The 14,096-nt window shown below is 44.6% G+C and overlaps 2 protein-coding genes across 3 annotated transcripts in view; both read left to right on the forward strand.

Annotated features, from left to right (window-relative positions):
* The first annotated feature begins 537 nt into the window (after positions 1 to 537).
* aldh1a3 (aldehyde dehydrogenase 1 family, member A3) lies at positions 538 to 12,564 on the forward strand. The gene is made up of 13 exons (XM_083690723.1): positions 538 to 680; positions 1,059 to 1,163; positions 1,682 to 1,822; positions 3,115 to 3,244; positions 5,483 to 5,544; positions 7,158 to 7,286; positions 7,876 to 7,989; positions 8,221 to 8,323; positions 8,709 to 8,893; positions 9,473 to 9,637; positions 9,917 to 10,074; positions 10,776 to 10,850; positions 11,069 to 12,564. Exons 1-13 carry the CDS (start codon positions 582 to 584, stop codon positions 11,136 to 11,138), a joined length of 1,536 nt encoding a protein of 511 aa, XP_083546849.1. The 5' UTR covers positions 538 to 581; the 3' UTR covers positions 11,139 to 12,564.
* A 383-nt stretch (positions 12,565 to 12,947) lies between these two features.
* The window catches only part of lrrk1 (leucine-rich repeat kinase 1), a 40,052-nt gene continuing 38,903 nt past the window's right edge, over positions 12,948 to 14,096 (forward strand). The window contains exons 1-2 of one of the 2 annotated variants that reach the window (XM_083691559.1): positions 12,948 to 13,082; positions 14,080 to 14,096. The exon at positions 14,080 to 14,096 is cut by the window's right edge and continues 297 nt beyond it. The gene's annotated coding sequence lies outside the window, so the exon portion shown is untranslated. The remainder of the gene's footprint in view (positions 13,083 to 14,079) is intronic. The other variant, XM_083691560.1, reaches the window with a different exon arrangement.

Consider the following 14,096-nt stretch of genomic DNA (forward strand, 5'->3'; position numbering starts at 1 on the left):
AATCTCGCACTCTCCGGCTATTTTAGAGAATTCACACACAAACTGCGGGGGGCATTGCCACAATGCACTTTGGCTGTTAGTGAACTTGAACTTGGCCTCTATGTCAAATGAGTGGTTATATGACATCTTTGCGTAAAAACAATAAACACAAAGGGTTATCTGTGGAAAAAACGTTTTCTCAAAAAACATCCCTTTTTCTAAAATTGAAGCCTAACAATTGCATTTATAAACTGTAGACGTCACACTTTGAAATATTTGCAGGTTAAGCTGAAACACCTGGCACACAATCACCACAAAGTTCAGACGCAGTCACTGGCACACCATTGCCCGTTCACCATCATCATTTTATTATGCCTAATAATCCCCTTAACAATATTCCAGGAGGATGCTGGTTTATGATTCCAGAAGATAAAGGCCCTTGATATTTTGATAGGGGCGGAGTTGAGCTATCCCCAGCCGCTCTGTGAAGAGGGAGGAACTCCACATTCTTATAAAACCCGCTGGGTGAGCTGAAAGTGTTCAGTGGACAGAATACAGACACATAGATACGGACCGGTGTTGGACGGGACTGGTGACGGAGAATGGCCCAGAACGGAACTACGGAGAACGGAGGGGCCGAGGAGAATGTTGCTATGCCTTTCCCCCAGCCTGTCAAGATTCAAGAGATTAGGCACACCAAGGTAAAATACAGACATTCATTCATTTTATGTGACGCAAACTTTCTTCTTTATGAAATGGACTGCCTCGAGCTATTGTGTGGCACGTTCGATGAGAGAATAGGTGTGTCTCATCGAAGGTGCCTAATTTTTTAATTGTTGAAGTTTAATAATTGATTTGACAGTATCAACAGTACTGTGTCAATAGGCTCCTGCTAATTTAGTCAAATAACTATAATTGCAGAACAAGCCTTAGAAATAACCTCACGTGAGGCTATATGGGTTGCAGGTGAAATGTACTTTTTCAAATATCTGTTATGTGATAGATAGATATATATAGTTGCCTTTCATAGCCAACATAGTTCTATAATAAAAACGTGTGACTCTTTTTGTATCCGACAGATTTTTATCAACAACGAATGGCACAACTCTATCAAAGGAAAGATGTTTCCGACTTACAACCCCGCAACAGGTGTAAAAATCTGTGATATAGAAGAAGCGGAGAAAGTATGAAGGCCTCCTTGAATAGCCCAACTAATGAATGTGTCGATAATTAATTATGCAAGTGAAACAATTGGTGTTAAATTCATATTCAAGAAAATGTTGTATTACTGCCTTAACCCTGTACTCTAACCTATACATCAAGACGCGTAATTAAGGTTTAATTTAGATGTGTATATAATGTTATGTAAGAAAATGGAAGGCTAATGATTATATTCATAAGCTGTAGACATCACACTTTGAAAGATTTGCAGGATAAACTGAGACATCTAGCACACAATCACTTCTTTTTTTTTGGTGTTAAATTCACCTTTAAGAAAATGCCTTATTGCTGCCTTAACCGTGTATTCTAAACTATACATCAAGGTGTGCAATTTAGGTTTTATTTAGATTTGGATATAATTATATGAATTTTAGACATTATTTGCGCATGCGTTAGCTGATTCATTCGTTAATTATGAATCATTTTTATTCCTATATACAAAAAAAGCACCTGTAAAATCGCTGCTGATATGATCCTCCAGGCAGATGTGGACAAGGCGGTGGAGGCTGCGAGAGCGGCCGGCCAGAGGGGCAAGCCGTGGCGGAAGATGGACGTATCAAGCCGGGGCAGACTCCTGCAAAAGCTCGCCGACCTTATGGAGAGGGATCGGGCCCTGTTGGCGGTAAATTCTCCAACAGTATCGTTTTAAGTCCATTAGAGTATACATAGGTATTTTAGTGAACCTGACACGTGTGACCGTCTTCATGAAGTCATAGCCTGATCACATTGGGGATCCCTGTTAGAATGTACTGTGCGGTGCACATTACGCACTTTGCTGATACGTGCCTGGGTTGAGCCTGTTTCATGGTGTCACCAAGGCCATAAAAATAAGAAACAATTTGTTAGAGCCTAACTTGCATTACATAATCTCTCTCTCTCTCTCTCTCTCTCTCTCTCTCTCACTCTCTCTCTCTGGCTCTGGGATGTTGCCGGTGATTTTTTTGTTTTCCCTCCCTAAAAGTCAGATACATCATTACAGTATACTTGTAATGAAATCCTGGTTCCAGTGCGTTTTCACTCCAGTGAGCTGCCAGGTTGCATTAGGAGTCAGATTTGTAAATGAAATGTTACAGATGTGAGTAGTGTGTCATATTATGGGATTGCACGTGACTGCTAATTGCAAACATGCTCTGGAGTGGCGGTATGCTGGGGATCACTAATTCGACCAACTCTCTACTCTGTTTAGGGAAATAAAGACCAGATTGAGTCAAAGTAAAGGTAAAGCTAAAAATATATCTGTTTGTGCTTTGCTTCTCCTTATCTGTCCATTTGCAATGGTTGGAATAAGCCTGTAGTGAACAGAATATACCTTCTGAGTGATACAGCACCATTAAGTATACAAATCATGTTTGACTCATTTGATACTATAATACAAGATTTCTATTTATTTATTCTTTTCGTTTGAGTTGATTGAAACCAAATCGTGTGTGGTTCAAACAGGACTGTTTGATCGCCGTCCCATTTCCATGTTCTCATAAGTCCTTAATCAACCACTTCTAGCCCCCCCTAGTACCTGATATTGGATGGATTGTTCATCTAGAAAGGAAATACATTTCGTATGAAACCCAGAGAGGAATCTACATTATACATCACGGTTTACGGCCAACATCCCCCCGCGCCACCCTTGGCACCGGGGGGGAACAGGCGTGCCAGCTATGGCAGATTTATCATGGTTATAATCGTTATTATTGTTCTTTTTGGATTTAGGAATTTCCACAGCAAATTCAATTCTTGGCACATGTCAAGTGCATAAAACATTGTTTTGTAGCAACCAGCGAGTCGATACAGTACGCCGCATGCAGACTGCAAGTGTTGAGACAACCTCTTATAAAATATTTCAGTTCCATAACTGCTCAAAATGTCCGTTTCTCTGCAATGCTCTGAGTGTTGCTATTCTCCCCATCTCCCCCCCAGACCATGGAGACGATGGACACAGGGAAGCCCTTCCTGCATTCCTTCTTCATTGATCTGGATGGCAGCATCAAAACCCTTAGATACTATGCTGGTTGGGCTGACAAGATACATGGCAAAACCATGCCTGTAGGTAAGTGTGTCCACTCCGGCTCAGTCGGTAGAGCATGGCGCTAACAACGCTTAGGTTGTGGGTTTGATTCCCGCCGGGACCATATATACTGAAATGTATGCACTCACTGCAATGTAAGTCACTTTGGATAAAAGCGTCAGTTAAATGGCGTTTATATATTCTACACTCTGCGCTGCTTTGAAACCCTCTAAAACACTGTGACAAACTGATCAATCCGGCTGGCAGGAATCAGTTGTTCGGCTCCTCTGTGGCTTGTGTGATTCCCGGGGACACAGTCTGTAGGTTATATTATTAGCCGGCTCATTCCACACAGTTGTCAAGAAACAAGTTAATTAGAGCTCAAGTCGTTCAGCCGGTGTGTGAATTGTCTGCAGCCCTGGGTGGTATCCTCGTCCATCCCCTTAATACTTCCCCCTCGCCGCGTCACATCCACCCCGCGTCTCCGCTGCCACTGCAGGGCGTCGGATAGACAAAACACGCTTCCCTCTTTTCCTCCCGATTAGATTCCAATAGAGCGGTGAGAGAGGAGAGGCCGGGGAGGACAAAGGAGGAGGAAGAGGCTGAGATGGTAATCACCGGGGTGAAACAGTCTGTGTGAGGATTAGTTCACAATCAGACACTCCACATCAGTGACTGCTCAATGCCTCCCGGGCCCACCACCGCTCTCTCTCTCTCTCTCTCTCCTCTCTGTCAGCGCCGGCTAACACACTGAGGGCCGGTTTCTAACCCGGACACAGGTTGAGTCGAATCCTAGACTGGAAAGTGTCTTCGATGGAGATTTTCTATTGAAAGTGTGATTAAGACCACGATTCTTAATCTGTGTCCCGGAAACCGGCCCTTATTATATACAGTATACCAATGTAACATGATGAGAGAGCTCAGTCGTTTTAGCTCAGCATGGCATGAAAGATCAGGATCAAAATGACAGCGTGTGCATGTACAGGTATTGTATAATATAATTTGGTAATATCAGGGTTGTGAGGTCTATTCCCGCAAGGTGCCATGCAGCTGAATAAGGGCGTTTACTTACTAGTCCACTGAACCGAAGCCTAAGGCTCTACCTGTCTGTGCCTTGACATACGATGACAGTAATTCCCCTCTTCTGGTCCTGTATGACACACACATACACACACACACACACACACACACACTACTCTACTGTAGGCTATATGTCCACTCCCTGCTATGGAAATGTAACCTTTGATAATCTGTATAGCGTGGGCTCACCCAAAAACAAGGAGATAATGGGAGTCAGAGATGAGTATTGTGTGTGGTGAAGTCTCTCTGTCTGTAATCACCCACACACACTGCCGCGTCAGGAAACTGGAGAAGGTCAGCCCACTGAGTGAGAGGACGGATTTAACCGATTATCAGCTGGGCTTTTGACACATTTGTGTGTGTAGGTGGGGGATCATGTCAATGGCAAAATGTCACACACATACATAGGGCAAGGTGTGGGAGTCTGTCTGTCTGTCTAGCTACCGCAAACGGACAGATATGAAGTTACGCAGACACCACGGCCCGTTCTGAACTGTTAGAAACACGACTCCTCGCGTCCTCTCCTCCGTCCTCCACTCGCTTCGTCCTCAAAGAGCATTGGAGGAGAATGTGTGAGGGGAGGAACCTAGGTCTTCTCGTCCAATCCGTTTTCAGTAGGACGTGATTGGAGGACGCCAGGAGTCGTGTTCCTGACAGTTGATAAGAGGCTCGCTCACAAAGGTTACATGGAACTGTAGTTTATTGGTGTAATGACACAGTAACTACACAGTAACTCTAATCACAGCTAATTTTAGACAGAATTTGGCCAGAATTTGTATGTAACTTATCTGCACTTGAATTAAACAGCTGAGTAATTACAGTGTAGTTACAGTAACCATAATATGAAGAGATGGTGGATGAATATTAGGGGAAGAGGGGTGGAGGTATGATTCAATTTTTAACTGTGGGGCAATTAAACAAGAGAGAGGGGGATGAGGGCGGGGGGCACTTTTAATTGCCCCTCCATTCCAAAAAGGTTAAGGGTCATTTTCACCATAAACACTGGGCCTAATAGTTGAGTTCTGGGGATCACCCAAATCTAAAAAGGAATGCGAGCCCATAGTACAAACCTGAATAGTGAGTACGCAAAGGGACCTATTATGAACGATGACTGAAAGATCTCCGAGCCACTCCAAATGTACAATATACCTGTGGGGTCCTTGAACAAGACTGTTAATGTACTGTTCTTTCCTTCTGCAGATGAAAGCTTCATGTGTTTCACCAAGCATGACCCCATCGGCGTATGTGGAGCCATCATTCCAGTGAGTAAAAACAGTCTGTTTTTTATTTGCGAGGGTAATAATGTAATTATATTATCCTGGCAGGGGTGTGAGAAATGACTGAATGCATCTGCTGATAAAGCACAATCTTGAACTTTGAAAATGTATTACTATGACATAGATCTGGTCGTGTGTGTGTGTGTGTGTGTGTGTGTGTGTGTGTGTGTGTGTGTGTGTGTGTGTGTGTGGGTGTGTGTGTGTGTGTGTGTGTTGTGTTGGAGGGCGCACAGAGCAGTGAGTTTAGCTGAGAAAGTCCAGATCAGGTGTTTCATTACAGATTGACCCAGAGCAGACTCACACTGTAACACAATCTACATCTGCTACAGGACACAGTCTCTCTTAGATACACAACAACTGCACACAACAAACTCTGTGTGAGATTTAGACAATATTACTGCCATGGAATATGTTAACAGTAATAAAGTATGAAGTGGTGACAGTAGCAAATCAGCAGAGTTTGAGTTGTAGTAATGAGACAGTTAAAACACAAATGTTTTTTTAGCTCCAAGAGCTAATAGCCATATTATTTACGCAAGTAATATCGTAATCTTTCCTGGAAGTATATTCAGGGGTTAGTTAAGTCCAAGCTTATTTGGAACCTATTGTAAATTTGAGAAGGATTTTAGCTTCAAGTTAAGAATTCATTGGTCATAAATGTTTCTCTCTCTGTGGTTGCCGTAAAGTGCACTGTACCGAAAGCTCCAACAACTCGATCTGAAAGTGAAATAAAACCTTGGTCAGGTACTGGAAATCTAATCCTAATCTCCACAAGGCATTCTCTCCCTTAATCCCTCTGAAGTATACCATTACGGGAACACGTCTGATAATGTTTTACAGATGAAAATATATGCATATTTTTCTTTATTTTGGTAATAACTTCATTAGGCTATTTGGGTTGGGCAGTATTCAGTTTACACCATATCACATTGCACTGTCAGGGTCTAGACAGACGGAGTATGAATTGCACGTTTTGACAGAATCCGGCCACTCAGTTTGATCTGCCAGCATAAGCATATATCTTCTTATGTTGCTTAGGCAACAAAGGAACAAAAACTGCTGTTGTTCGACATGGAAGATTATATCATAAAAATGAAATTTATACTGAAGGACGTTGTGTAATTACTAAAAGCACCATTGGCACGTACACTCACACACACACACACACACACACACACACACACACACACACACACACACACACAAATACACACAGACACACACACACACACACACACACACACACGCATGACTCATCGTCAAAGGAAAACAGGAAGCTTTTCTCAGAAGTTATACGGATCCAAAAAACAGCTTAATTGTGACGGCTGTCTCCAGCAAGTTGTAAAAGTTAACAATGCCTAAACAGTAAACATTCAGCTCCCCGTGTACCACTGCCTCATCTGGGTTTGAGTGTCTGATTATTTGTTAATTTGTTCTCAACAGGGAAAACAGCAGAGTCGAGAATAGGAGATGCTTCTCTCAGCTGTGTTCACTTCCAATCATCTCTTGTCAGTATGACAGAGACCGTTCCTCTTGTTTGACTCTTCTTCCTGTTAGCTAACGTGTTGTGTAATGTTTTTGTTGTGTTTTGTGTGCAGTGGAATTTTCCCCTGCTGATGTTCATGTGGAAGATAGCCCCGGCGCTGTGCTGCGGGAACACCGTGGTGATTAAGCCAGCAGAGCAGACTCCTCTCACAGCCCTGCATGTAGGAGCTCTCATCAGAGAGGTGAGAGACGCTGGTCTTGGTGAAGGAGCCGTGTTATCTACACCGTTCTGTTACTCATTCACTCTGTGGGCCCCTCCTCAAGACATGCTGACTTTCACACATCTGTTCACCACCAGACCGTGAGACACACCTGAGGTTAAACTTCACATGTCTCTCCTCTATTCTCCTCTCCTCTCCTCTCCTCCCCCTCTCGCCCCCCCCTCCTCCTCTCCCCTCTACTCCCCCCTCCCCTCCCCTACCCCTCCACCCCTCCCCTCCTCCCCTCCTCCCTTCCAATTTAGGCACTATGTGTACAGTCTGAATGAAAGGAAGCAGCAGTGCCTCGCAGGCTAATGGACATTAGATTCAAACCTATTTGGGTTCACTTACAGCCCATTAGTCCAAATGATCCTGGCCTCCTTTGTTCCCGTAGAAAAGCCCTGGTCTTATATGATTATACTGCCTCTCTTTTATCATGTTTGTTTGGTAATGATTGTATAAAGCAAAGAGACTCTCTCTCTCTCTCTCTCTCTCTCTCTCTCTCTCTCTCTCTCGTACTAATCACTACCATTCCTGCCGGGTTGCCATTCCTGCCGGGTTGCCATGTCAGGCCGGGTTTCCCGCTGGAGTGGTGAACATCGTACCTGGGTTCGGCCCTACGGCCGGGGCAGCTATAGCCAGCCACATGGGAGTCGACAAAGTGGCTTTCACTGGTTCTACAGAGGTACGTCTACTGTCTGTAGAAGGATCTTACAAACGTTACACTTTACAGACACATCTTTTTTTTTTTTTTGTGATGAGCTTTCAATAACCTCTATTGTCAAAGATGCTGGCCCCTGTTGTCTTTTTCATAATGGCGATGTCAATGAATACAGTCTTTGTTTTTTGAATATGACATATATGACACATGGATATACTTCCCCCTGTGATCTGTCCTTGCCTTGTTTGTCCCCAGGTTGGACAGCTGATCAAAGAGGCAGCGGCCAAGAGTAATCTGAAAAGAGTGACTCTGGAGCTGGGAGGGAAGAACCCCTGCATTGTCTTCGCTGACTCAGACTGTAAGTGATGTGGTTTCGGTCTCTCTCTAAAGCAACAAACCCAGAGACACAACAGAGACATGGCCAAGCGTGGGTGTGTGCATTTGTGTGTGTGTGTGCATGTGTGTGTGTGTGTGTGTGTGTGTGTGTGTGTGTGTGTGTGTGTGTATGTGTGTGTGTGTTTATGTGTGTGCGTTTGCGTGTGTGTGTTTATGTGTGTGCATGTGTGAGTGTGTGCATATGTGTTTATGTGCGTGTGTGTGTTTATGTGTGTACATGTGTGAGTGTGTGCGTATGTGTTTATGTGCATGTGTGTGTTTATGCGTGTGTGTTTATGCGAATGTGTGTGTGTGCGTGCGAGCACGCCTGCGGTTGGCATAGTGACCGTCCCATCCTCTCCCTGCAGTGCAGTTGGCTGTGGAGGAGACACAGAAGGGCTCCTTCTTCAACCAGGGTCAGTGCTGCACCGCTGCGTCGCGCGTCTTCGTGGAGGAGGCGGTCTACGACGACTTTGTACGCCGCAGCGTTGAAAGCGCCAAAAGCATCGTCATAGGAGACCCGCTGGACCCACGCACCTCTCATGGACCTCAGGTGATTATGGGATGGAATAGAACATGATACAATCACACAGAATAGAGTAGGATGATGTCTGAACTCAGGCGCTCAGTGGCGTAGCACACTAAGGCGCATACCACATCATCGCAAGGTTCCCGGCTCGATTCCGACCCTCGACACGTCTTGCATGTCATCCCTCCTCTCTCTCTCTCCCATCCTTCCTGTCAATCTCTGCTGTCTCTGTCCCAATAAAGCAGAAATGCCCTAAAAACATATTTAAAAAAAGAATGAATGCCTGAACAACAGCATCATTCCAAAAGACACTGACACTGTCCGCCCACCCAGGACGTACGTTTCCCTTTGGCTTTACTCACTGATATGACAAACATCACGCGTTAGCATGTCAGCCAGGATATGTACGGGATGGCAATTGTGAGTGATTATGTTACATGTCACAAATGAACCGCAGCTGAGGATGGTATTTCGTTTTGTACCACATGTCGACCGCGGGGGATGATTTGGGGATGACAAAATGACAAATGACGACAAAACATGGCCGACAAATGAATAGCCTCCCGTTCCAACGTTGTTCTGTCCCTTTGTTGTTTGATCCAGATTGATCAGAAGCAGTTTGATAAGATCTTGGAGCTGATCGAGAGTGGGAAGAGAGAGGGGGCGAGGCTGGAGTGTGGGGGCGTGGCCATCGAGGACACAGGCCTGTTCCTGAAGCCCACCGTCTTCTCTGATGTCAAAGACCACATGCGCATTGCCAAGGAGGAGGTAAGGCCTCCTGATGTAGCTATCGCTCCATCTGGTCCATTCATACAAGTCTGCTTGTCACCATTAAGGAACGAGCCGAGGCAGCTTTGCTATACAAGACTGCCACCTTCTGGAGGCCTGGTTGAATTACAGCCACACAGCTGGGCTCAAATTTTGGAGGAGCTTATATGGGCAGTAGGGAAGTGCTGGATGACCTCACAGACACGTTACCAAAACAGCTACTTGCCTCAGCTCTTCCCTCCACCTGACCACTGACCTCTCTGCTGTTCCTCCCTGCAGATCTTCGGCCCGGTGCAGTGCATATTCCGCTTCAAGAGCCAGCAGGAGGCGATAGAGAGGGCTAACAGCTCGGAGTACGGCCTGGTGGCGGCTGTGTTCACGCGGAGCCTGGACCGGGCTCTCTCAGTGTCTGCTGCTTTAGAGACAGGCACTGTCTGGTAGGTTAATGTACTGGCAGCGTCCATGACCCAGGCATAACTTCATGTTAGTACTGATTAATACTCCCTAGGTATTATTAACTGTGTTACTTTGACTACGACGTACTGCCCTGCTCCCTATACATTACTGCAAACTGCTTAAATTAGCAACAACTGAGTACATATTCCTGAATAAAGAGTGATGAAACTAGTTCATTTAAGCACCCAGCTGTAGTTGCATATTTTGACCACATGGTGGGGCTACTGTCCTTTTCCAGACAAAGATTCTCTGTGTTGCAGTTGAATAGGGGACATGTGTGGGAGAGGGGAAACTGGGTTAAAGACTGGAGTGACATTTACTGGGCCGGCACATGCATGTGATATCGGCTGAGCAACCAGCTCTGTGCTTAAACCAACATGGTTGTCAGTGGGGATCATAATGTTTTACCCTCAGAACATGAACTCAGTCCGGACGTTAAGTACGTCATGTAGGTCAACAGGTGAACGGAGATGGTATGTAGGTTATGACACTTTGGCCCCCATGAGGAATTCAGTGATGGTAAGTTAAATATGACAATGTTCTCTCTCTAACATCTCTCCCTCTCCCTCTCCCTCTCCCTCTCTCTCTCTCTCTCTCTCTCTCTCTCTCTCTCTCTCTCTCTCTCTCTCTCTCTCTCTCTCTCTCTCTCTCTCTCTCTCTCTCTCTCTCTCTCTCTTTTCAGGGTAAATTGCTATAATGCCCTCCATGCCCAGGCTCCCTTTGGTGGTTACAAAATGTCGGGCAACGGAAGAGAGCTGTAAGAATAATGTATTTGAAGGGTTAGGGTTAGGGTTAGGGTTAGGCCCTAACTCTAACCCTAACCCTAATCCTAACCTAATACAGAGGCCTGCACAATCAGCCTGTGTGTGTTGGCTGGACCCGGACATTCTCTCTGCACAATGACATTAATTCATTACACAATATAATTAATTGCAACGACAATTTAGGCTTATCTACCCTTATCTTCTGTTACAGGGGTGAGTATGCACTGGCAGAGTACTCTGAGGTGAAGGCAGTGACCATCAAACTGAGTGAGACTCTGTGAGAGGCCTGGAGAAACCACACCCCTGCTTCAGCCAACCCAGCACTTCCCTGTTGAATCACATTCGGGCTGCATCCCAATTCTCTAAAACTGCTCTGTTTCCTTATCTCCTTTCCTCCATCTGCTTTGAATGTGATAGAAGCCTCTACAGTCCTTGCACCCGTTAATGGTCGTGACCCATAAGGTGAAGGAGACAGGGAAAGGAAGCCATTGAGCAGTACGTTGGTATACAGCCTTATGATACATTATGATAGTCAGAAGTGGCTTCCTACTCTTGTCTCCTTTCCTACGTCTGCAGATGTCTTAATAGACTGGGTAGGTGAAAGCATTTGTTACATGAGTGGAGCTGGGGCTTCACATCTCATTTCTTGCCCAGTTTCTTCCACATCAGTGCAGACGAAGGAAAGGAGACAGAGAGAGGAAACCACATAAGAGAATTGGAACGCAGCCGAGCCCTTCACTCTGCTACTGACCAACAGTACCACAGCACTTCTTCTGAGGCCGGGCCCAACTCTAATGATCTAGCAATCACTAGATGGCCATGCTAGAAGGGTCCAAAATACTGAGCAACTTGAGCTACTCATTAATTCTCTAGGGTTACAGCTAGGGTTAAGGTGAGGGGGTTAATGTTAGGTGCATTTGTGTTAAATCTCATAAATAATTATAAAACATAGTACTTTTGATCCATCCTCTTGAGCATGACCAGATAGTGATAACCCAACACTCTCCACGGAGATATCGGCTATGGTTCCTCTATTTCTATAGCAACATATCATTATCTGTATGATCTGTCTGTCTAACATGTACAAAGGTGGATGCAGGAGAATTATTTTTGTTTTATTTTTTTATTTGTTTCTTCAATTTGGGTGATGTAATGTCAATGTTCTTCTCTCTTTTGAAGAGCATTTTTCTCCCCTTTCAAATATTGGAAGGAACTTTGATTCCCGTTCCAAATGAGGTAATATTTACCTCTATTTTAACTTGCTGACACAACCGTTTTTTTTTTATTGCACTACAGATACAGTGACAACATATACTATTAGAACACCTTCACCGATACTTTAACTGTAAGTTTAACATTTTTAGATATTGTGACTACTTTTTACGATGCATGTATGAACTGTATGACTTTGCTCATCCATGGTGTGCTATGGACATGACGAAATGTGTATGTTCTATGACTGACTACGGGCATTTTCACTGGCAAGCTTCTCTTTTTAACTGCAGTTTTGTTGAATTGTCATCCCAAGTGTATTCCAATGATGTCTATAATTGAAGGAAAACCATCTCCTGTCAGCACAATATATGTTGGTCTTGAGACTGATCAACGATGTTACAATTTATAATAACCCGCAAGGAAGCAAATCTTTTCTCTTCATCTTTCTTAAACTAGTCTTTAACTGTTTTATATGGATATTTAAATAGAAATTCTAAATAAAACATATGAAATGTTTTTGTGATTCATTTATTTACCTTATATGCGACTGTATGCGCTTTATTTGAATTTGAATAACGGATTCCCTAACGGGGATTGTAAAAGGCAAAATCATATTAAGCCTTGCATCTATGTACAATGTCTGGAGATAAACAGAGAACCTCTCTCGGACACACACACACACACACACACACACACACACACACACACACGCACACAAAGGTTTTGTAGTGCTGTCTCTTAAGTACTGTAGTCTCTTTGGTACAGTAAAGCCATTCCCATATCCGGGTACTGAGCCTCATTCAGTAGCCTAAGCCAACATCACTGGCTGGAAATGTTTTCATTTGCTGCCTGGATCAGGAAGTCAAGTTCCTTGGCTTCTGCAGTCCGTGTTTGCGAGTCCTCCCTGCTCGTCCGTTCAACTTTCGCTTGGGGATTAAACCAACTCCAGTTTGATCAGACGTGTTCTAACTGAATTTACGACCCAATGGTGAATTACTTTGTACTATGCGGTGAGTTAAAATCCCTCATTAAACGCGTCATCAGTGCGCAACAAGTGCTTGTTAATATTTTGACATTGCAACCAGTGTTCTGATTTAGAATTCTAATTACATCTAAAAACAACCAGTGGAGGTGGCTGCTGTTTAAGCAAATGTTTTTGGTGAATGAACTAAAGTGTGTGTGTCTGTGTCTGTGTCTGTGTCTGTGTGTGTGTGTGTGTGTGTGTGTGTGTGTGTGTGTGTGTGTGTGTGTGTGTGTGTGTGTGTGTGTGTGTGTGTGTGTGTGTGTGTGTGTGTGTGTGTGTGTGTGTGTGTGTGTGTGTGTGTGTGTGAGAGAGAGAGAGAGAGCGCGGGCAAGCTCGGGCAAGCTCTGGAAAGGCAGCCAGAAATATTGAGTCATGTCTGTCTGTCTGTTTCCCTCATCACAGTTCGACTCTGGCTGTAACAAGTGTGTTTTTGCACAGAGATGATTTGAGAATACGCACTGCTTTACAGTACCGAGGCGTTTAAGACAACACAAAAGAGGAGTAGTCAAACAAAGCCTCTCCTTCATCCTCCGGGAGGGTTCCACGTCTTTCATTCTGCTTCAGCAATCACCTCACACGGCAGCAGCTGTGAGAGGATGGTGGCAGTTACCCCACCAGTAAACTCCCTGTTACGAAATCCCACTGTGAACATGTGCATGTGTGCGTGCTTTCACTTTCTCAGGGCCAGGCCAAAGCCGCCTCTTCTCTTCCCACAAACATCGGCACTTCCAGCTTTATTTGTGTGTTTACTTTCCTCCTCCCAGCGTCCCTTCCCGTCGTCTCCTAGCCCCCAGCCCTGTTGTCATGACGGCCCTGATTTGGTTGTTTACTGCAACATGTTAAAGCGGTTACATGGAGGAATGAGGTGGTCATAATGCATTACGCATACTGTAAATACTGCATTTTTTCATGCTTTTTTTTGGTGTGTGTGTGTGTGTGTGTGTGTGTGTGTGTGTGTGTGTGTGTGTGTGTGTAACTTGCAGGGTACTGACTGCGTGGC

Source organism: Argentina silus, assembly GCF_951799395.1.
Source record: "Argentina silus genome assembly, chromosome: 19".
Lineage (NCBI taxonomy): Eukaryota > Metazoa > Chordata > Actinopteri > Argentiniformes > Argentinidae > Argentina > Argentina silus.